This window comes from Salmo salar, chromosome 22 (assembly GCF_965601325.2).
Source record: "Salmo salar chromosome 22, fSalSal1, whole genome shotgun sequence".
NCBI lineage: Eukaryota > Metazoa > Chordata > Actinopteri > Salmoniformes > Salmonidae > Salmo > Salmo salar.
Window position 1 is genome coordinate 59,305,337 of NC_138312.1, and position 22,418 is coordinate 59,327,754.

The following is a 22,418-nucleotide window of genomic DNA, read 5'->3' on the forward strand; positions in this document are numbered from 1 at the left end:
AACACCCGGCACAGCCAGACGAGGACTGACCACCCCTCAGAGCCTGGTTTCTTCCTAGGTTCCTGCCTGTCTAGGGAGTTTTCCCTAGCCACCGTGCTTCTGCATTGCTTGCTCTTTTTAGTTTTAGGCTGGGTTTCTTTATAAGCACTTTGTGACATCTGCTGATGTAAAAAGGGCTTTATAAAAATTAATTTCATTTAATTGAAGTGCTGAAGTGCGTGTTCGTGCGCTAAGTGCTTACTCGGGCTGCTTTGTGCCCTCACTGAGACAGAGAAGTAACAGATGTACATTATCACTCCACACACTAACCCTGCTCTGTGATCTGAAGACAGCCGTGAACCTGTGGAACCTGACGGCAACTTAACACTAAGAATAGCACCGCTATAACACTACGTGAAGTATGAATATGTAGATAATATTAGAGCATAGGATAAAGAGGTGACTAAACGGGGTGTTAAGAGAGAACATCTGTCAACCGACAGGATAAAATCAGTCGGGTTAACGCAAGACGGTAAACAGTTTTTCTCAACCAAAACAAATACCAATGTATTGTTGTGTGCTTTAGTATTTGATAGTATTATATGAAAATGTAAAAGGTCTCAAAATGGACCCAGCCTTTGTTGATAGAGTACTTCAGGGAAATATCAAATATTATCCACCGAATAGATAAGCTATATATAAAACATATTGGTAATAATCATTTTAATATTATCCTATTTCTCAGTGTGTCTGAGCAGTCAGCAGGTGTTAAATGCAACCATAGGCCTCCAGCAGCAATACACTAGTCATATATTGTCTGATACTTGGCTTCTGTTCCGGCAAGAAGCTGTAATATCTCAGTAATTGAATTTTCTTGACAGAACCCCATAACACCCCGGTTTTGGCTGTGATGGGTGCTATTGTGAGCCTTTTACAGACAGGAGAGAGGGAGGGAGGGAAAGAAAGAGCGAGAGGAGGGAGTGGGGAGTGAGAAAAAGATAAAAGGAAAGAATATCATATCATCTAGCCTCGTGTTGTTTGCCGACCGGTCGGGGTGACTGCCTGGGGTGACTGTCAGATGTTTTACCTCCCTCTCTCTCTACTCCTGGATTGATAAGAGACAATGGCATCTGTAGGAAAGCGTCTACAAGATGGGAACACACGTATTGCAACTGGAGCGAGTGAATGTTCAACTTATCTAGATGATCTCATAGGAGTAAAAGAGGGGGATGGTGAGAGAGAGAGAGAGCAAGACAAGAGACACAAAGGAGACAAGCTCGCCATTTGTAAAAGGTCTGAAGATCCTGTGTCATCACGATTAAAATCTACCGTAGTAGGTTACAGCAAATAACTAAGAGGCAAAGTCTACTCCATGTAAGACAATTGAAATCCACTCAAGTTCAAAATGTAACTGTAGAGTAAATTTTTTCACAGCTTTTAAATGTTATGTCATGTTGAAATTGCAACTGGCCAAAAATGCTTTACCACATTACAGAATAAACCCCAGAAAACCCCCCCCAAAAGAATGGGTATGTCTTAAATGGCACCCTATTCACTATATATTTTATTCACCTCATTTTTTTGCGTTGCTATGGGACCAGACAAACCAGTTAACTAGTTAACTAGGTAGTTGGGGGCTACAGATGGGCTAGCTAACGTTAGCTCGCTAGCTAGTTGGGGGCTGCAGATGGTTTAGCTAATGTTAGTTAACCTCTGTGGGCTATGTGGGACGCAAGCGTCCCACCCCTGGTACACCCTATCAACAACAGGTGAAATATCAAGAGCGCCAAATTTGAAAACAATTAAATGTCATAATTAAAATTTCTCAAACATACAACTATCTTACACCCTTTGAAAGATAAACATCTCCTTAATCTAACCACGTTGTCCGATTTCAAAAAGGCTTTACGGCGAAAGCATAAAGTTAGATTATGTTAGGAGAGTACATTGACAAAAGCTGTGTGTAATGTTTTGTCAATTCAAAGACAGGCGTCACCAAGAGCAGAAAACCAGCTAAAATGATGCACTAACCTTTGACAATCTCCATCAGATGACACTCCTAGGACATTATGTTAGACAATGCATGCATTTTTTGTTCTATCAAGTTCATATTTATATCCAAAAACAGCGTTTTACTATGGCGTTGATGTTGAGGAAATTGTTTCCCTCCAATAACCGCCAGTCAATCAGCACGACAAATTAAATAATTACTATTCGAAAACATTGGTAAAATATTATATTGTCATTCAAAGAATTATACATTTACATCTCTTGAACGCAACCGGATTGCCAGATTTAAAAATAACCTTACTGGGAAATCACACTTTGCAATAATCTGAGTACTGCTCCCAGAAAAATACGCTTTGCGATACAGACTAACCGCCATGTTGGAGAGATCTAAAATCGAAAATACTATGTAAATAATCCATTACCTTTGATTCTCTTCATCAGATGTCACTTCCAGGAATCCCAGGTCCATAACAAATGTAGTTTTGTTCGAAAAAGCTCATAATTTATGTCCAAAAAGCTCCGTGTTGTTAGCACATGATCTATGCCAGCCGGACTTCTCGTCATGAACGAGGGGAAAAAAAATATTTACGTTCGTTCAAACATGTCAAACGTTGTATAGCATAAATCATTAGTGCCTTTTTTAACCAGAACATGAATAATATTCAAGGCGGACGATTGCAGTCTCTTTTAAAACGTATTGGAACGAGAGTACCCAACATGAACTCGCGCGCCAGAGTCTAATCGGCCACCACCGTTCCAAGGCTCTTGTTCGTTCAGTTCTCACAGTATAAGACTCAAAACACTTTGTAAAGACTGGTGACATCTAGTGGAAGCCATAGGAAGTGCTCAACAATTAATAAGCCCCTGTGTGTTTCAATGGCATAGGCTTAAAGGTAATTCAACACATCATGTATCCACTTCCTGTCATAATTTGTCTCAGGGTTTTGACTGCCATATGAGTTCTGTTATACTTACAGACACCATTCAAACAGTTTTATAAAATTCAGAGAGTTTTCTATCCAAACATCAACAATAATATGCATATTCTAGCTTCTGAGTTGGTGTAGGAGGCAGTTAAAAATGGGCACATATTTTTTTCAAAATTCTCAATACTGCCCCCTAGCCCCAACAGGCTAGCTAGATAGTTGGGAGCTACAGATGGGCTAGCTAAGAACTGTTTTTGCATGCATGCATGCTGCACAGTGCCTGTGGGAGAAGATTGGATAAGTTAAAATACAGTGAGATAATTGTCGCTATTTTCATAAATGGAACAGATAAACTATCTATCCAACATCGCAAATGGAGCAAGCTAGCTACTTGTAAGTATTTAGAAAAACATACAAATACATGGCTATGGTTAGCACACAGGTCAGCTGCAACCAATGTGGCTAGCTATGTGGCTAGCTATGTGGCTAGCTATGTAGCTAGCTATGTAGCTAGCTATGTAGCTAGCTATGTAGCTAGCTATGTGGCTAGCTATGTAGCTAGCAAGCTAACATTTCCTCTATGAACGAAGCAAACTAGCTAGCTATATACCAACCTAGATAAGAAGAGAGTAGTGGAGTTCTGCATATGATTCCTTATGAGTTCTAGAGTCCAGCTTTCCAACGCTCACGAAGCGGAACTACCAGAACGGCTTTTTATTTATTTATTTTTACAAACATTTTGATTTGGTTTGTACAGTAGCTAATAAAAGCCTAATGAAAAGGAATAACGTCTAGACCAGAGCTGAACAAGAGAACATCACCGGCAAAAATCGATCAATCACTCAGCCGGAAGCTAGAAGGCACAGGTACTAGCTGTCCTACGCTCCGTCCCAAGTGCAACCCTACTCCCTACATAGTGCACTACTTCGGCTCTGGTCAAAGGTAGGAAATAGGGTGCCATCTGAGACACAGTTCTATTACAGTCCAGCCCTGAACAGAGAACTTAACTGGTGTTTCAATTCACTGGGATAGAAAATAATGAGGACAGGGTAGGACTGCTGTCTCTCGTTCACACACACACACACACACACACACACACACACACACACACACACACACACACACACACACACACACACACACACACACACACACACACACACACACACACACACACACACACACACACACACACACACACACACACACACACACACACACACACACACACACAGATCTGGTTAGAGGTGGCATGCTAGGCAGAGAGATTACAGCCTGCTCGCCTCCCGGTCCAGTCCTGACCAACCCACCACCATACAATTACCGGAGAACCAGCAGGATACAGACTATTAACAGCAGAGTACAAAGGACAGGGTTTTACACATGTCCAACTATTGCAAAGGACCCGTACCAATTTTATGTTATAATGTTTGAGCCACTCAGATAGCATAAGAACAAGGCATACTGGCAACATTTGCATAATTGAAGGAAATTACATTTGAAATTCACATTTTTCGCTTAGCCCCATGATAAAATGTGTGAATGGCAACGACCTAGCTTTAATACTGTAAAATGTTCTCTCTGACGCATGGAAAAATGTTGAGAACTGCAGGAAAGAGGGCCTCCAAAACCATGATATTGGCCATGTCCACTACCCCCCCCTCCCCCCCAGGGGCAAATACTGCTTATTCACTTACCCTTGTCTCTCACAGTCCACCAGGATTCTCACCAGAATCCCTGTTACAGCCACTAGGATGGGATAGTGGTCGACGCTCTCTAGGCCTGGACACCAGGAACACAGAGAAAGACATTGTTAAGATCTCCGGGTACAAAGAACGAGGTTGCTGTTAAGCACTTTGTCACATTTTCAAAAGCGCCATATAAATTTGAAATATTAAATGTTCTTTATTTCTTTTAAAATGATTATCTACTTCCCTAGAGTCAGATTAACTTGTGGATAACAATGTGTATGTCTCTGCGTCTAGTATGAACGAAGATAAAAAAAAAGGTAGTTTTACGAGCCAAAGCTAATTAGCATGCTAGCTGTTCTCATAGAGTTCCAGTCATTGTGCTTAGTTAGTAATTGCGCTAATGTTAGTTAGCAACTTTCTTCAAACTGCACGAATAGACATATTTAGGGGGGGAGTCTGTCAGATTGCGAAGGGTTTGATATTCCAGATCAGTGTGATTCTCCCCATAAAAACACAGAAATAAAACAGATTATTGGAGTCAGGGGTAAAGCGGGTGATTCAGGATAACATTTGGAACTGAGAGCAAAGTGTATCTGCCAAACAAGCACTTGTCCCCAGCCCCTCGAGGACCTTAATGCCCATCAGTAAAGTGCCAGACACACACACACACACACAATTCCTAGAAAAAGACACTACGCATCAGTCAGCACATTGAACACAATGGCTGTGAATAATGCATCACACTGCTCCGTGTTGTCATTTCTGACGAATGGCTGTGCTGAGTTGGACCCAACCTTCATTTCCTGCAGCTGAAGTGAATGATCTGATTTTTCACACGTCAGAGTGTAAGTAGTAACCGTAGCTCAGGGAAAACACCCACTAACAGAAGTGTGTGATATTAATATAGCTCGGGCCAGGAGAACTATCGAAGGCATGCTACCTTGACCAACATATTTTAGTTCCTTCATCTCTGAATCTTTCAGACTGGGTGTGATGTGTTATCATTGACTAGAGGAACAGTCTATCTGTCTGCATTATATTGACCAGTGGGTAAAGTATATATGTCTGCATTATATTGACCAGTGGTACAGTATATCTGTCTGCATTATATTGACCAGTGGGTACAGTATATCTGTCTGCATTATATTGACCAGTGGTACAGTATGTCTGCATCATATTGACCAATGGGTACAGTATGTCTGCATTATATTGACCAGTGGGTACAGTATGTCTGTCTGCATTATATTGACCAGTGGGTACAGTATATCTGTCTGCATCATATTGACCAGTGGTACAGGTTATCTGTCTGCATTATATTGACCAGTGGGTACAGTATGTCTGCATCATATTGACCAGTGGGTACAGTATATCTGTCTGCATCATATTGACCAGTGGGTACAGCATGTCTGCATCAGATTGACCAGTGGGTACAGTATGTCTGCATTATATTGACCAGTGGGTACAGTATGTCTGTCTGCATTATATTGACCAGTGGGTACAGTATATCTGTCTGCATCATATTGACCAGTGGGTACAGTATATCTGTCTGCATCATATTGACCAGTGGGTACAGTATATCTGTCTGCATCATATTGACCAGTGGGTACAGTATATCTGTCTGCATCATATTGACCAGTGGGTACAGTATGTCTGCATCATATTGACCAGTGGTACAGTATATCTGTCTGCATTATATTGACCAGTGGGTACAGTATATCTGTCTGCATTATATTGACCAGTGGTACAGTATGTCTGCATCATATTGACCAATGGGTACAGTATGTCTGCATTATATTGACCAGTGGGTACAGTATGTCTGTCTGCATTATATTGACCAGTGGGTACAGTATATCTGTCTGCATCATATTGACCAGTGGTACAGGTTATCTGTCTGCATTATATTGACCAGTGGGTACAGTATGTCTGCATCATATTGACCAGTGGGTACAGTATATCTGTCTGCATCATATTGACCAGTGGGTACAGCATGTCTGCATCAGATTGACCAGTGGGTACAGTATGTCTGCATTATATTGACCAGTGGGTACAGTATGTCTGTCTGCATTATATTGACCAGTGGGTACAGTATATCTGTCTGCATCATATTGACCAGTGGGTACAGTATGTCTGTCTGCATTATATTGACCAGTGGGTACAGTATGTCTGTCTGCATCATATTGACCAGTGGGTACAGTATGTCTGTCTGCATCATATTGACCAGTGGGTACAGTATGTCTGTCTGCATCATATTGACCAGTGGGTACAGTATGTCTGTCTGCATCATATTGACCAGTGGGTACAGTATATCTGTCTGCATCATATTGACCAGTGGGTACAGTATGTATGTCTGCATTATATTGACCAGTGGGTACAGTATGTCTGTCTGCATCATATTGACCAGTGGGTACAGTATGTATGTCTGCATCATATTGACCAGTGGGTACAGTATGTATGTCTGCATCATATTGACCAGTGGGTACAGTATGTCTGTCTGCATCATATTGACCAGTGGGTACAGTATGTCTGTCTGCATCATATTGACCAGTGGGTACAGTATATCTGTCTGCATCATATTGACCAGTGGTACAGTATGTCTGTCTGCATTATATTGACCAGTGGGTACAGTATATCTGTCTGCATTATATTGACCAGTGGGTACAGTATATCTGTCTGCATTATATTGACCAGTGGGTACAGTATGTCTGTCTGCATCATATTGACCAGTGGGTACAGTATGTCTGCATCATATTGACCAGTGGGTACAGTATGTCTGCATCATATTGACCAGTGGGTACAGTATATCTGTCTGCATCATATTGACCAGTGGGTACAGTATGCCTGTCTGCATCATATTGACAAGTGGGTACAGTATATCTGTCTGCATCATATTGACCAGTGGGTACAGTATATCTGTCTGCATTATATTGACCAGTGGGTACAGTATATCTGTCTGCATTATATTGACCAGTGGGTACAGTATGTCTGCATCAGATTGACCAATGGGTACAGTATATTTATCTGCATCATATTGACCAGTGGGTACAGTGTCTGTCTGCATCATATTGACCAGTGGGTACAGTATGTCTGTCTGCATTATATTGACCAGTGGGTACAGTATATCTGTCTGCATCATATTGACCAGTGGGTACAGTATATCTGTCTGCATCATATTGACCAGTGGGTACAGTATATCTGTCTGCATTATATTGACCAGTGGGTACAGTATGTCTGCATCATATTGACCAGTGGGTACAGTATGTCTGCATCATATTGACCAGTGGGTACAGTATGTCTGTCTGCATCATATTGACCAGTGTGTACAGTATGTCTGTCTGCATCATATTGACCAGTGGTACAGTATGTCTGTCTGCATCATATTGACCAGTGGGTACAGTATGTCTGTCTGCATTATATTGACCAGTGGGTACAGTATGTCTGTCTGCATCATATTGACCAGTGGGTACAGTATATCTGTCTGCATCATATTGACCAGTGGGTACAGTATGTCTGTCTGCATCATATTGACCAGTGGGTACAGTATGTCTGTCTGATTATATTGACCAGGGGGTACAGTATATCTGTCTGCATCATATTGACCAGTGGGTACAGTATGTATGTCTGCATTATATTGACCAGTGGGTACAGTATGTCTGTCTGCATCATATTGACCAGTGGGTACAGTATGTATGTCTGCATCATATTGACCAGTGGGTACAGTATGTCTGTCTGCATCATATTGACCAGTGGGTACAGTATGTCTGTCTGCATCATATTGACCAGTGGGTACAGTATATCTGTCTGCATCATATTGACCAGTGGTACAGTATGTCTGTCTGCATTATATTGACCAGTGGGTACAGTATATCTGTCTGCATTATATTGACCAGTGGGTACAGTATATCTGTCTGCATTATATTGACCAGTGGGTACAGTATGTCTGTCTGCATTATATTGACCAGTGGGTACAGTATGTCTGCATCAGATTGACCAATGGGTACAGTATATTTATCTGCATCATATTGACCAGTGGGTACAGTGTCTGTCTGCATCATATTGACCAGTGGGTACAGTATGTCTGTCTGCATTATATTGACCAGTGGGTACAGTATATCTGTCTGCATCATATTGACCAGTGGGTACAGTATATCTGTCTGCATCATATTGACCAGTGGGTACAGTATATCTGTCTGCATTATATTGACCAGTGGGTACAGTATGTCTGCATGATATTGACCAGTGGGTACAGTATGTCTGCATCATATTGACCAGTGGGTACAGTATGTCTGTCTGCATCATATTGACCAGTGGGTACAGTATGTCTGTCTGCATTATATTGACCAGTGGTACAGTATGTCTGTCTGCATCATATTGACCAGTGGGTACAGTATGTCTGTCTGCAATATATTGACCAGTGGGTACAGTATGTCTGTCTGCATCATATTGACCAGTGGGTACAGTATGTCTGCATCATATTGACCAGTGGGTACAGTATATCTGTCTGCATCATATTGACCAGTGGGTACAGCATGCCTTTCTGCATCTTATTGACAAGTGGGTACAGTCTATCTGTCTGCATCATATTGACCATTGGGTACAGTATATCTGTCTGCATTATATTGACCAGTGGGTACAGTATATCTGCATTATATTGACCAGTGGGTACATTGTATCTGTCTGCATTATATTGACCAGTGGGTACAGTATGTCTGCATTATATTGACCAGTGGGTACAGTATATCTGTCTGCATTATATTGACCAGTGGGTACAGTATGTCTGCATTATATTGACCAGTGGGTACAGTATGTCTGTCTGCATCATATTGACCAGTGGGTACAGTATATCTGCATCATATTGACCAGTGGGTACAGTATGTATGTCTGCATCATATTGACCAGTGGGTACAGTATGTCTGTCTGCATTATATTGACCAGTGGGTACAGTATATCTGCATTATATTGACCAGTGGGTACAGTATGTCTGTCTGCATCATATTGACCAGTGGGTACAGTATGTCTGCATCATATTGACCAGTGGGTACAGTATATCTGTCTGCATCATATTGACCAGTGGGTACAGTATGCCTGTCTGCATCATATTGACAAGTGGGTACAGTATATCTGTCTGCATCATATTGACCAGTGGGTACAGTATATCTGTCTGCATTATATTGACCAGTGGGTACAGTATATCTGCATTATATTGACCAGTGGGTACATTGTATCTGTCTGCATTATATTGACCAGTGGGTACAGTATGTCTGCATTATATTGACCAGTGGGTACAGTATATCTGTCTGCATTATATTGACCAGTGGGTACAGTATGTCTGCATTATATTGACCAGTGGGTACAGTATGTCTGTCTGCATCATATTGACCAGTGGGTACAGTATATCTGCATCATATTGACCAGTGGGTACAGTATATCTGTCTGCATCATATTGACCAGTGGGTACAGTATATCTGCATCAGATTGACCAGTGTGTACAGTATATCTGTCTGCATCATATTGACCAGTGGGTACAGTATGTCTGCATCAGATTGACCAGTGGGTACAGTATGTCTGCATTATATTGACCAGTGGGTACAGTATGTCTGCATCAGATTGACCAGTGGGTACAGTATGTCTGCATCAGATTGACCAGTGGGTACAGTATGTCTGCATTATATTGACCAGTGGTACAGTATATCTGTCTGCATTATATTGACCAGTGGGTACAGTATGTCTGTCTGCATCATATTGACCAGTGGGTACAGTATATCTGTCTGCATTATATTGACCAGTGGGTACATTATATGTCTGCATCATATTGACCAGTGGGTACAGTAGATCTGTCTGCATTATATTGACCAGTGGGTACAGTATGTCTGTCTGCATTATATTGACCAGTGGGTACAGTATGTCTGTCTGCATCATATTGACCAGTGGGTACAGTATGTCTGTCTGCATCATATTGACCAGTGGTACAGTATATCTGTCTGCATTATATTGACCAGTGGGTACAGTATATCTGTCTGCATTATATTGACCAGTGGGTACAGTATATCCATCTGCATTATATTGACCAGTGGGTACAGTTCGTCTGTCTGCATCTGTAGTGGTATAACACTGCAGGGGTAGTATCAGTTACAGATTTTAGAATGTCAATAGCAGACTTGGTGAAAGAGTGGTGTCATCTCTGTACTTACACTATTACTTGTTTAATACTGCAATACTACTAGAAGTATACAATAATATTGGGAGTACGAGAAGTTACTGGATGAGAGTGAGCACTACCTGGGAGACGGAGGTTGACCACACGGTCGAACAGGTTCCTCTCTGCGGTCACTCTGTTTAACACCTGGTTCAGAAGCTGGAGAGAGAGAGAGAGAGAGAGAGAGAGAGAGAGAGAGAGAGAGAGAGAGAGAGAGAGAGAGAGAGAGAGAGAGAGAGAGAGAGAGAGAGAGAGAGAGAGAGACGGAGACAGGAGGGAAGGAAGGAAGGAATGAGGGAGAGAGAGGAAGGAAAGCGAGACAGAGAAAAGGGAGGGAGGGAGTTACAAATGATTCAATAGTTCTTTTTTCAATTAAAAGAAACAGACCAGAAAGTAAAAGCACATCGTGTGTGTATTGTCTAGATCCATTTATCCTTGTTTCCAATGCTCTGGTCGAGAATCTGTCCATCCTGCACCTGATGAATCATTCAATCAGCCGGAAGAAGAGAGTGTTAGATTATCAGGACTGGGCTGGTACACTAAGTGGGTGAGGGAGGGAGGATGGAGAAACAAGGGAGGGAGAACCATCATCTGTCACTATCAACCAATTCACGTTATATATGGTTTGGTAAATAGACTAGGACCTGGTAATACCAGGGTTGGTAAATAGATTAGGACCTGGTAATACCAGGGTTGGTAAATAGATTAGGACCTGGTAATACCAGGGTTGGTAAATAGACTAGGACCTGGTAATACCAGGGTTGGTAAATAGACTAGGACCTGGTAATACCAGGGTTGGTAAATAGACTAGGACCTGGTAATACCAGGGTTGGTAAATAGACTAGGACCTGGTAATACCAGGGTTGGTAAATAGACTAGGACCTGGTAATACCAGAGTTGGTAAATAGACTAGGACCTGGTAATACCAGGGTTGGTAAATAGATTAGGACCTGGTAATACCAGGGTTGGTAAATAGATTAGGACCTGGTAATACCAGGGTTGGTAAATAGATTAGGACCTGGTAATACCAGGGTTGGTAAATAGATTAGGACCTGGTAATACCAGGGTTGGTAAATAGACTAGGACCTGGTAATACCAGGGTTGGTAAATAGATTAGGACCTGGTAATACCAGGGTTGGTAAATAGATTAGGACCTGGTAATACCAGGGTTGGTAAATAGATTAGGACCTGGTAATACCAGGGTTGGTAAATAGACTAGGACCTGGTAATACCAGGGTTGGTAAATAGACTAGGACCTGGTAATACCAGGGTTGGTAAATAGATTAGGACCTGGTAATACCAGGGTTGGTAAATAGATTAGGACCTGGTAATACCAGGGTTGGTAAATAGACTAGGACCTGGTAATACCAGGGTTGGTAAATAGACTAGGACCTGGTAATACCAGGGTTGGTAAATAGACTAGGACCTGGTAATACCAGGGTTGGTAAATAGATTAGGACCTGGTAATACCAGGGTTGGTAAATAGACTAGGACCTGGTAATACCAGGGTTGGTAAATAGACTAGGACCTGGTAATACCAGGGTTGGTAAATAGACTAGGACCTGGTAATACCAGGGTTGGTAAATAGATTAGGACCTGGTAATACCAGGGTTGGTAAATAGATTAGGACCTGGTAATACCAGGGTTGGTAAATAGACTAGGACCTGGTAATACCAGGGTTGGTAAATAGACTCTTGCCTAGTTAAAGGTTAAATAAAAGAGCACTTTTTGCCAGTCCAGTCTGGTCCAGCGACGGTGGGTTTGTGCCCATAGGCGATGTTGTTGCCGGTGATGTCTGGTGAGGACTTGCCTTACAACAGACCTACAAGCCCTCAGTCCAGCCTCTCTCAGCCTATTGTGGACAGTCTGAGCACTGATGGAGGGATTGTGCGTTCCTGGTGTAACTCGGGCAGATGTTGTTGCCATCCTGTACCTGTCCCGCAGGTGTGATGTTCTTTAGTGTCGTAGGTTTTCTTAACTGTGACCTTAATTGCCTACCGTCTGTAGGTTGTTAGTGTCTTAACAGCCGTTCCACAGGTGCATGTTCATTAACTTTTTTAGGATAGGGGGCAGCATTCGGTATTTGGATGAAAAGCGTGCCCAAAGTAAACTGGCTGCTACTCAGGCCCAGAAGCTAGGATATGCATATAATTGGTTGATTTGGATAGAAAACGCTCTAAAGTTTCTAAAACAGTTTGAATGATGTCTGTGAGTATAACAGAACTTATTTGGCAGGCGAAACCCCGAGGACAAACCATCCAGGATTTTTTTGTTGTTGTTGTTGTTGTTGAGGTGACAGTGTTTTCAATGGGTTTTCTATGTCGATTTAGATTTCTAAGGCACTTGCTTGCAGTTCCTATCGCTTCCACTGGATGTCAACAGTCTTTAGAAATTGGTTGATGTGCTTCTTTTGAGTAATGAAGATGTATGGCTGTTCAGAACGAGGGGTGTGGTTGGGTTGTGGTTGGGGTGCGCGACCTGAAAGCTCGCTCCACTTTGTTTTCGTCTGGTATTTAACACAGTTTATCTCGTCATAAATTTTAGATTATTTGCATAAAAAAATACCTAAAGTTGTATTTGGAAAGTTGTTTGAAATGTTTGGATCAAGATTACAGGTAACTTATTAGATATTTTGTAGTCATGTTGCGCGAGTTGGAACCAGTGTTTTTTTAAATCAAACGCGCCAAATAAATGGACATCTTGGAGATATAACGACGGAATTTATCGAACAAAAGGACCATTTATGATGTTTATGGGACATATTGGAGTGCCAACAGAAGAAGATCTTCAAAGGTAAGGCATGAATTATATCGTTATTTCTGAGTTTTGTGTCGCGCTTGGCGGGTTGAATTACGATTGTCATGTGTTTGTTTGATGGGGTGCTGTCCTCAGATAATAGCATGGTTTGCTTTCGCCATAAAGCCTTTTTGAAAGCTGACACGGTGGCTAGATTAACAAGAAGTTAAGCTTTAATTTGGTGTATTGCACTTGTGAATGTATGAAAGTTAAATATTTCTAATAATTTTTGGGGAATTTCGCACTCTGCCATTTCACCCGATGTTGTCGAAACTTTCCGCTAGCGGAACCCCTAGCCGTAAGCTATCCCATCTAGTTTGGCTTATTGGGACTATCATTTGTTTTTCAACAGGACAATGACCCAACACACCTCCAGGCTGTGTAAGGGCTATTTGAACAAGAAGGAGAGTGATGGAGTGCTGCATCAGATGACCCGGCCTCCACAATCACCCGACCTCAACACAATTGAGATGGTTTGGGATGAGTCAGACCGCAGAGCAAAGGAAAAGCAGCCAACAAGTGCTCAGAATGTGGGAATTCCTTCACGACTGTTGGAAAAGCATTCCAGGTGAAGCTAGTTGAGAGAATGCCAAGAGTGTGCAAAGCTGTCAGAGGAAAAGGGCGGCTACTTGAAGAATCTCAAAAATATTTTGATTTGTTTAACACTTTTTTGGTTACTATATTATTCCAAATGTGTTATTTCATAGTTTTGATGTCTTCACTAGTATTCTACAATGTAGAAAATAGTAAAAATAAAGAAAAACCTTTGAATGTATAGTTGTTCTAAAACTTTTGACCGGTAGCACAAAACTACCTTTATACAGTGCATTCAGAAAGTATTCATACCCCTAGACTTTTTATACATTTTGTTACGTTACAGCCTTACTCTAAAATTGATGAGGAAAAACATTACATCTAATCAATCCACACACAATACCACATAACGACAAATGGAAAACAGGTTTTTAGAAATGTTTGCAAATGTATAAAAAAAAACAGTAATACCGTATTTACATAAGTATTCAGACCCTTTGGTATGAGACTTGAAATTGAACTCAGGTGCATCCTGTTTCCATTGATCATCCTTGAGATGTTCCTACAACTTGATCGGAGTCCACCTGTGGTAAATTCAATTGATTGGACATGATTTGGAAAAGGCACACACCCATCTGTATAAGGTCCCACAGTTGACTGTGCAGGTCAGAGCAAAAACCAAGCCATGAGGTCGAAAGAATTGTCTGTAGAGCTCCGAGACAGGATTGTGTCGAGGCACAGATCTGGGGAAGGGTACCAACAAATTTCTTCAGCATTGAAGTTCCAAGAACACAGAGGCCTCCATCATTCTTGAATGGAAGAAGTTTGGAACCAACAAGACTCTTCCTAGAGCTGGCCGCCCGGCCAAACTGAGCAATAGGGGGAGAAGGGCCTTTGTCAGTGAGGTGACCAAGTACCTGATGGTCACTCTGACAGAGCTCCTCTGTGGAGATGGGAGAACAAGACTCTCTGGTCTGATGAAACAAAAATTAGGTCTGAATGCCAAGTGTCACGTCTGGAGGAAACCTGGCACCATCCCTACGGTGAAGCATGGTGGTGACAGCATCATGCTGTGGGGATGTTTTTCAGCGGGAGGGACTGGGAGACTAGTCAAGATCGAGGGAAATATGAACAGAGAAAAGTACAGAGATCATTGATGAAGTCCTGAGTGCTCTGGAGCAGGTTCTCAGACTGGGGCGAAGGTTCACCTTCCAACAGGACAACGATCCTAAGCAAACAGCCAAGACAACACAGGAGTGGCTTCTGGACAAGTCTCTGAATGTCCTTGAGTGGTGCAGCCAGAGATCAGACTTGACCTGGATCGAACATCTCTGGAGAGACCTGAAGATAGCTGTGCAGCAACGCTCCCCATCCAACAACGCTCCCCATCCAACCTGACAGAGCTTGAGAGGATCTGCAGAGAAGAATGGGAGAAACTCCCTAAATACAGGTGTTCCAAGCTTGTAGCGTCATACCAAAGAAGCATTGATGCTGTTATTGCTGCCAAAGGTGCTTCAACAAAGTACTGAGTAAAGGGTCTGAATACTTATGTAAATGTGATATGGAGTATTGTGTGTAGATTGATGAGGGAAAAAAACAGTTAAAATACATTTTTAGAATAAGTCTAACAAACACCACTTCAACCGCAGGTGCAGAACTGCGACATCAGCAGATGTGGTGGATCCAATGCAACAAAAAAAAAGGTTATCTCTAGCTTAAACTGATAGAATTGGGATTTGTGTATTATGTTACTTAGAATGACAAACCAGTACGACAATCAACTCTAGGGATATGGTAGAAAAATTACAAGATTGCTATAACACTGATTATGCATCGAATAGCTTTGATGAGTACTCTCATCTTTGTGAGTGTGACTGAGTTGGGCTTCTGGGGCTTGGGCGCTAGCAATTGATTTGTAATGGCTTGGTGATAAAACCTACAGCCTGCATTCCATAGAATGAGTTGGTGTTTGTGACCCGAGATAGCCTGGAGGAGTAGAACATCTTTGTGTCTGAGAAACAACAGCCGGTGCACGTAACTCACAAGATGAACCCAAGACAGCCTGTGTGATGCCCCGAGCTGCCGGGGAGGGGTGGAACCAGCCATGACTAAGCATGTTTAGTGGCAGCTATATAACAACCATGATTCCTCTGTAATGTTGGGCTCTCAACGATCACCGATGGAGTGGTCGTTGACCAGCTTCATTATTGCAAAGAAATATATAAAATCGACAATAAATATTGATTGTTTGAAGAAATAAAGTCTCTCACTTATTAATAAAGAATTTTCCACGACAGGGTTTTTTAAAGTAATGTCAAACTGAAAAGCTATCCTGTCTCCTTATTTCTCTGGGTTAGCCTAGTGTCTGCTAAGTTTGTTACATGGTAACTACAAAGTCATAAAAATAATCACTTTACATTAAGTTGCTCCTGGGTAAGTACATTGTAAACACATGTATATCCCTTGTAGTAACATAGTTGGTTGTTAGATTACTTTACAACGTAACAAAGTACAATGAAACTAAAAGGGTCGCTCGTAAATGTCCTCCTGTCTCCTAATTTCTCCTCGTTAGCCTATTGTCGACAAAGGGTGTACCCTAATGGGTAGGTGATTATAAAGGGTGTACCCTACTGGTAGGTGATTATAAAGGGTGTATCCTAATGGGTAGGTGATTATAAAAGGTGTACCCTAATGGGTAGGTGATTATAAAAGGTGTACCCTAATGGGTAGGTGATTATAAAGGGTGTACCCTAATGGGTAGGTGATTATAAAGGGTGTACCCTAATGGGTAGGTGATTATAAAAGGTGTACCCTAATGGGTAGGTGATTATAAAAGGTGTATCCTAATGGGTAGGTGATTATAAAGGGTGTACCCTAATGGGTAGGTGATTATAAAGGGTGTACCCTAATGGGTAGGTGATTATAAAAGGTGTACCCTAATGGGTTTCACTTTACATTAAGTTGCTTGCTCTTGGGTATTTACATGATAAAGTATATCCTATGAAACTAAATCATTCTTACATTACACTTGATTCGGTATAGCCTTTGAGCCAGGTCACAGCATGGAAAAAAACAAAATAGAAAATGAGTAGACGTTTATATTAGTATATTTTTTATTTCACCTTTATTTAACTAGGATAGTTGGTTAAGAACAATGACGGCCTACTCCGGCCAAACCCGGCCCAATTCCGCTCCGCCCTATGGGACTCCCAATCACGGCCGCTTGTGAAAGAGCCTGGAATCAAACCAGAGGTCTGGTCTGTAGTGACACCTCAAGCACTGAGATTCAGTGCCTTACACCGCTGCTCCACTCGGGAGACCGGTATTGAACCTGGCGTTACCTGGTCTTAGCCTATTTATTAACCTTGTTGTAACATACATGTGGATTTAATGGTAGTGGCACCATGCAGTTACAGTTGAAGTCAGAAGTTTACATACACCTTAGCCAAATACATTTTAACTCAGTTTTTCACAATTCCTGACATTTAATCCTAGGAAAAAATCCCTTTCTTAGGTCAGTTAGGATCACCACTTCATTTTAAGAATGTGAAAATGTCTGAATAATAGTAGAGAGAATTATTAATTTCAGCTTTAATTTCTTTTATCACATTTCCAGTGGGTCAGAAGTTTACATACACTCAATTTAGTATTCGGTAGCATTGCCTTTAAATTGTTTAACTTGGGACAAACATTTCGAGTAGCCTTCCACAAGCTTCCAACAATAAGTTGGGTAAATTTTGGCCCATTCCTCCTGACAGAGCTGGTGTAACTGAGTCAGGTTTGTAGGCTTCCTTGCTCGCAAACGTATTTTCAGTTCTGCCCACAAATTTTCTATAGGATTGAGGTCAGGGCTTTGTGATGGCCACTCCAATACCTTGACTTTGTAGTCCTTATGCCATTTTGCCACAACTTTGGCAGTATGCTTGTGGTCATTGTCCATTTGGAAGACCCATTTGCGATTAAGCTTTAACATCCTGACTGATGTCTTGAGATGTTGCTTCAATATATCCACATAAATGTCCGTCCTCATGATGCCATATATTTTGTGAAGTGCACCAGTCCCTCCTGCAACAAAGCACCCCCACAACATGATGCTGCCACCCCCGTGCTTCACGGTTGGGATGGTGTTCTTCAGCTTGCAAGCCTCCCCCTTTTTTCCTCCAAACATAACGATGGTCATTATGGTCAAACAGTTCTATTTTTGTTTCATCAGACCAGAGGACATCTCAACAAAAAGTACAATCTTTGTCCCCATGTGCAGTTGCAAACTGTAGTCTGGCTTTATTATGGCGGTTTTGGAGCAGTGGCTTCTTCCTTGCTGAGCAGCCTTTCAGGTTATGTCGATATAGGACTTGTTTTACTGTGGGTATAGATACTTTTGTACCTGTTTACTCCAGCATCTTCACAAGGTCCTTTGCTGTTGTTCTGGGATTGATTTGCACTTTTCACACCAAAGCACGTTCATCTCTAGGAGACAGAACGCGTCTCCTTCCTGAGCGGTTTGACGGCTGCGTGGTCCCATGGTATTTATACTTGCATTCTATTGTATGTACAGATGAACGTGGTACCTTCAGGTGTTTGGAAATTGCTCCCAAGGATGAACCAGACTTGTGGAGGTCTACAATTTATTTTCTGAGGTCTTGGCTGATTTCTATTGATTTTCCATGATGTCAAGCAAAGAGGCACTGAATTTGAAAGTAGGCCTTGAAATACATCCACAGGTAAACCTCCGAATGACTCAAATGATGTCAATTAGCCTATCAGAAGATTCTAAAGCCATGACATCATTTTCTGGAATTTTCCAAGTTGTTTAAAGGCACAGTCAACTTAGTGTATGTAAACTTCTGACCCACTGGAATTGTGATACAGTGAATTATACGTGAAATAATCTGTCTGTAAACAATTGTTGGAAAAATTACTTGTGTCATGCACAAAGTAGATGTCCTAACCGACTTTCCAAAACTATAGTTTGTTAACAAGACATTTGTGGAGTGGTTGAAAAACGAGTGTCAATGACTCCCACTTAAGTGTATGTAAACGTCCGACTTCAACTGTACATGGAACAACCTCATATGTTGGTTTAAATGATTAATACAGTGATTTTAAAATGTGTAATCACAAAACATTAGTTACTTAGTGGAACTACAGAACGTGTAATAACACCAGTAGTTCCACATGTGGAATAATCTTCAGGAAGTGAATGTGTAATAACACCAGTAGTTCCACATGTGGAATAACCTTCAGGAAGTGAATGTGTAATAACACCAGTAGTTCCACACATGTGGAATAACCTTCAGGAAGTGAATGTGTAATAACACCAGTAGTTCCACACATGTGGAATAACCTTCAGGAAGTGAATGTGTAATAACGGATTCCACAACAACCCGACTGCCATGAGAGAGAGAGAGAGAGAGAGAGAGAGAGAGACAGTAAGACCTATGCAATTACTATTTTAACAGTTATTACTGTGTTACATAGTAATAGGGTCAACTTAATATAAAGTGTAACTTGTTATAATTTTTTTTACTGTTATTGTTAGTATCTCGCTTCTCTTCAGAAACAGTGGCTTTGTCATTCATGCTAATAAAGCTCATCTTTAATCAGAGGAGAGAGAACATGCGGTTCCATGGGGTTAGTTTCAATTAACTGCTGATTCCAACCTAGCTGGAGACAGTGTTCACATTAGACACACACACACACACACACACACACACACACACACACACACACACACACACACACACACACACACACACACACACACACACACACACACACACACACACACACACACACACACACACACACACACACACACACACACACACACACACACACACACACACACACACACACACACACACACACACACACACACACACACACTCCTTGTATTGCAGAGAGTGCGAGACAAAGAGAGCTTGACAGAGAGAACATGCTGTACCAGGCGTTAGTTTCAATTAGCTGCTGAGAGAGAGAGAGAGAGAGAGAGAGAGAGAGAGTGTTCACGTGGGACTTGCACTCATACACACAGGAACTCAAACACCTTGTATTGCATGAAGACAACATGGCATTGAAGGAGAGAGCCGATGATGATGAGTGATAATGAAAAGATGGCAGCACATTTCGAAACTTCCTCTGAAAACTTCCTAATTAATTCAACACTATTACCCGTTAACGTTCATTAGAGAACAGAACGGGTGTCCGTTGATGATCTGCTCTCTTTGTGTGTGTGTGTGTGTGTGTGTGTGTGTGTGTGTGTGTGTGTGTGTGTGTGTGTGTACACGATGAACAGCAGCGAACATCCAGCGGAACACAGACGATAAACTTGGTTTTGCACTTTTTTGTTTACCCGACTATCTAGGTAACCCTCTGCTGTCTAAGCCGACATATGGAATTGTTTTAATAAGGTCATACCATGGATCATTGAGCTATTTGATTTGGAATTTGAATACGCCTTGAAGCATCCAGAAAAATATTAAAACATTTCATGAAACAATGCATTTGGTCCTACTGTTGTTAGCCCATAGAAACACATTGAATAACAGATAGTCCTTACTGCTATTAGCCCATAGAAACACATTGAATAACAGATTACTGCTATTAGCCCATAGAAACACATTGAATAACAGGTTACTGCTATTAGCCCATAGAAACACATTGAATAACAGATTACTGCTATTAGCCCATAGAAACACATTGAATAACAGATAGTCCTTACTGCTATTAACCCATAGAAACACATTGAATAACAGATTACTGCTATTAGCCCATAGAAACACATTGAATAACAGATTACTGCTATTAGCCCATAGAAACACATTGAATAACAGATCGTCCTTACTGCTATTAGCCCATAGAAACACATTGAATAACAGATTACTGCTATTAGCCCATAGAAACACATTGAATAACAGATTACTGCTATTAGCCCATAGAAACACATTGAATAACAGATTACTGCTATTAGCCCATAGAAACACATTGAATAACAGATTACTGCTATTAGCCCATAGAAACACATTGAATAACAGATTACTGCTATTAGCCCATAGAAACACATTGAATAACAGATTACTGCTGTTAGCCCATAGAAACACATTGAATAACAGATTACTGCTATTAGCCCATAGAAACACATTGAATAACAGATTACTGCTATTAGCCCATAGAAACACATTGAATAACAGATTACTGCTGTTAGCCCATAGAAACACATTGAATAACAGATAGTCCTTACTGCTATTAGCCCATAGAAACACATTGAATAACAGATTACTGCTATTAGCCCATAGAAACACATTGAATAACAGATTACTGCTATTAGCCCATAGAAACACATTGAATAACAGATAGTCCTTACTGCTATTAGCCCATAGAAACACATTGAATAACAGATAGTCCTTACTGCTATTAGCCAATAGAAACACATTGAATAACAGATAGTCCTTACTGCTATTAGCCCATAGAAACACATTGAATAACAGATTACTGTTGTTAGCCCATAGAAACACATTGAATAACAGATTACTGCTATTAGCCCATAGAAACACATTGAATAACAGATTACTGTTGTTAGCCCATAGAAACACATTGAATAACAGATTACTGCTGTTAGCCCATAGAAACACATTGAATAACAGATAGTCCTTACTGCTATTAGCCAATAGAAACACATTGAATAACAGATTACTGCTATTAGCCAATAGAAACACATTGAATAACAGATTACTGCTATTAGCCAATAGAAACACATTGAATAACAGATAGTCCTTACTGCTATTAGCCAATAGAAACACATTGAATAACAGATTACTGCTATTAGCCCATAGAAACACATTGAATAACAGATTACTGCTATTAGCCAATAGAAACACATTGAATAACAGATTACTGCTATTAACCCATAGAAACACATTGAATAACAGATAGTCCTTACTGCTATTAGCCCATAGAAACACATTGAATAACAGATTACTGCTATTAGCCAATAGAAACACATTGAATAACAGATTACTGCTATTAGCCAATAGAAACACATTGAATAACAGATAGTCCTTACTGCTATTAGCCAATAGAAACACATTGAATAACAGATTACTGCTATTAGCCCATAGAAACACATTGAATAACAGATAGTCCTTACTGCTATTAGCCCATAGAAACACATTGAATAACAGATAGTCCTTACTGCTATTAGCCCATAGAAACACATTGAATAACAGGTTACTGCTATTAGCCCATAGAAACACATTGAATAACAGATCGTCCTTACTGCTATTAGCCCAT

At 41.0% G+C, this 22,418-nt stretch overlaps 1 protein-coding gene across 1 annotated transcript in view; it reads right to left on the reverse strand.

Moving 5' to 3' along the window:
- Positions 1 to 22,418, reverse strand: part of rnf123 (ring finger protein 123) — a 274,648-nt gene that overhangs the window by 145,940 nt on the left and 106,290 nt on the right. Inside the window, exons 33-34 of the mRNA XM_014168342.3 lie at positions 10,883 to 10,958; positions 4,613 to 4,697 (exon numbers count right to left, since the gene is read on the reverse strand). Of these exons, the coding sequence (XP_014023817.1) occupies positions 4,613 to 4,697; positions 10,883 to 10,958 (161 nt within the window). The remainder of the gene's footprint in view (positions 1 to 4,612; positions 4,698 to 10,882; positions 10,959 to 22,418) is intronic.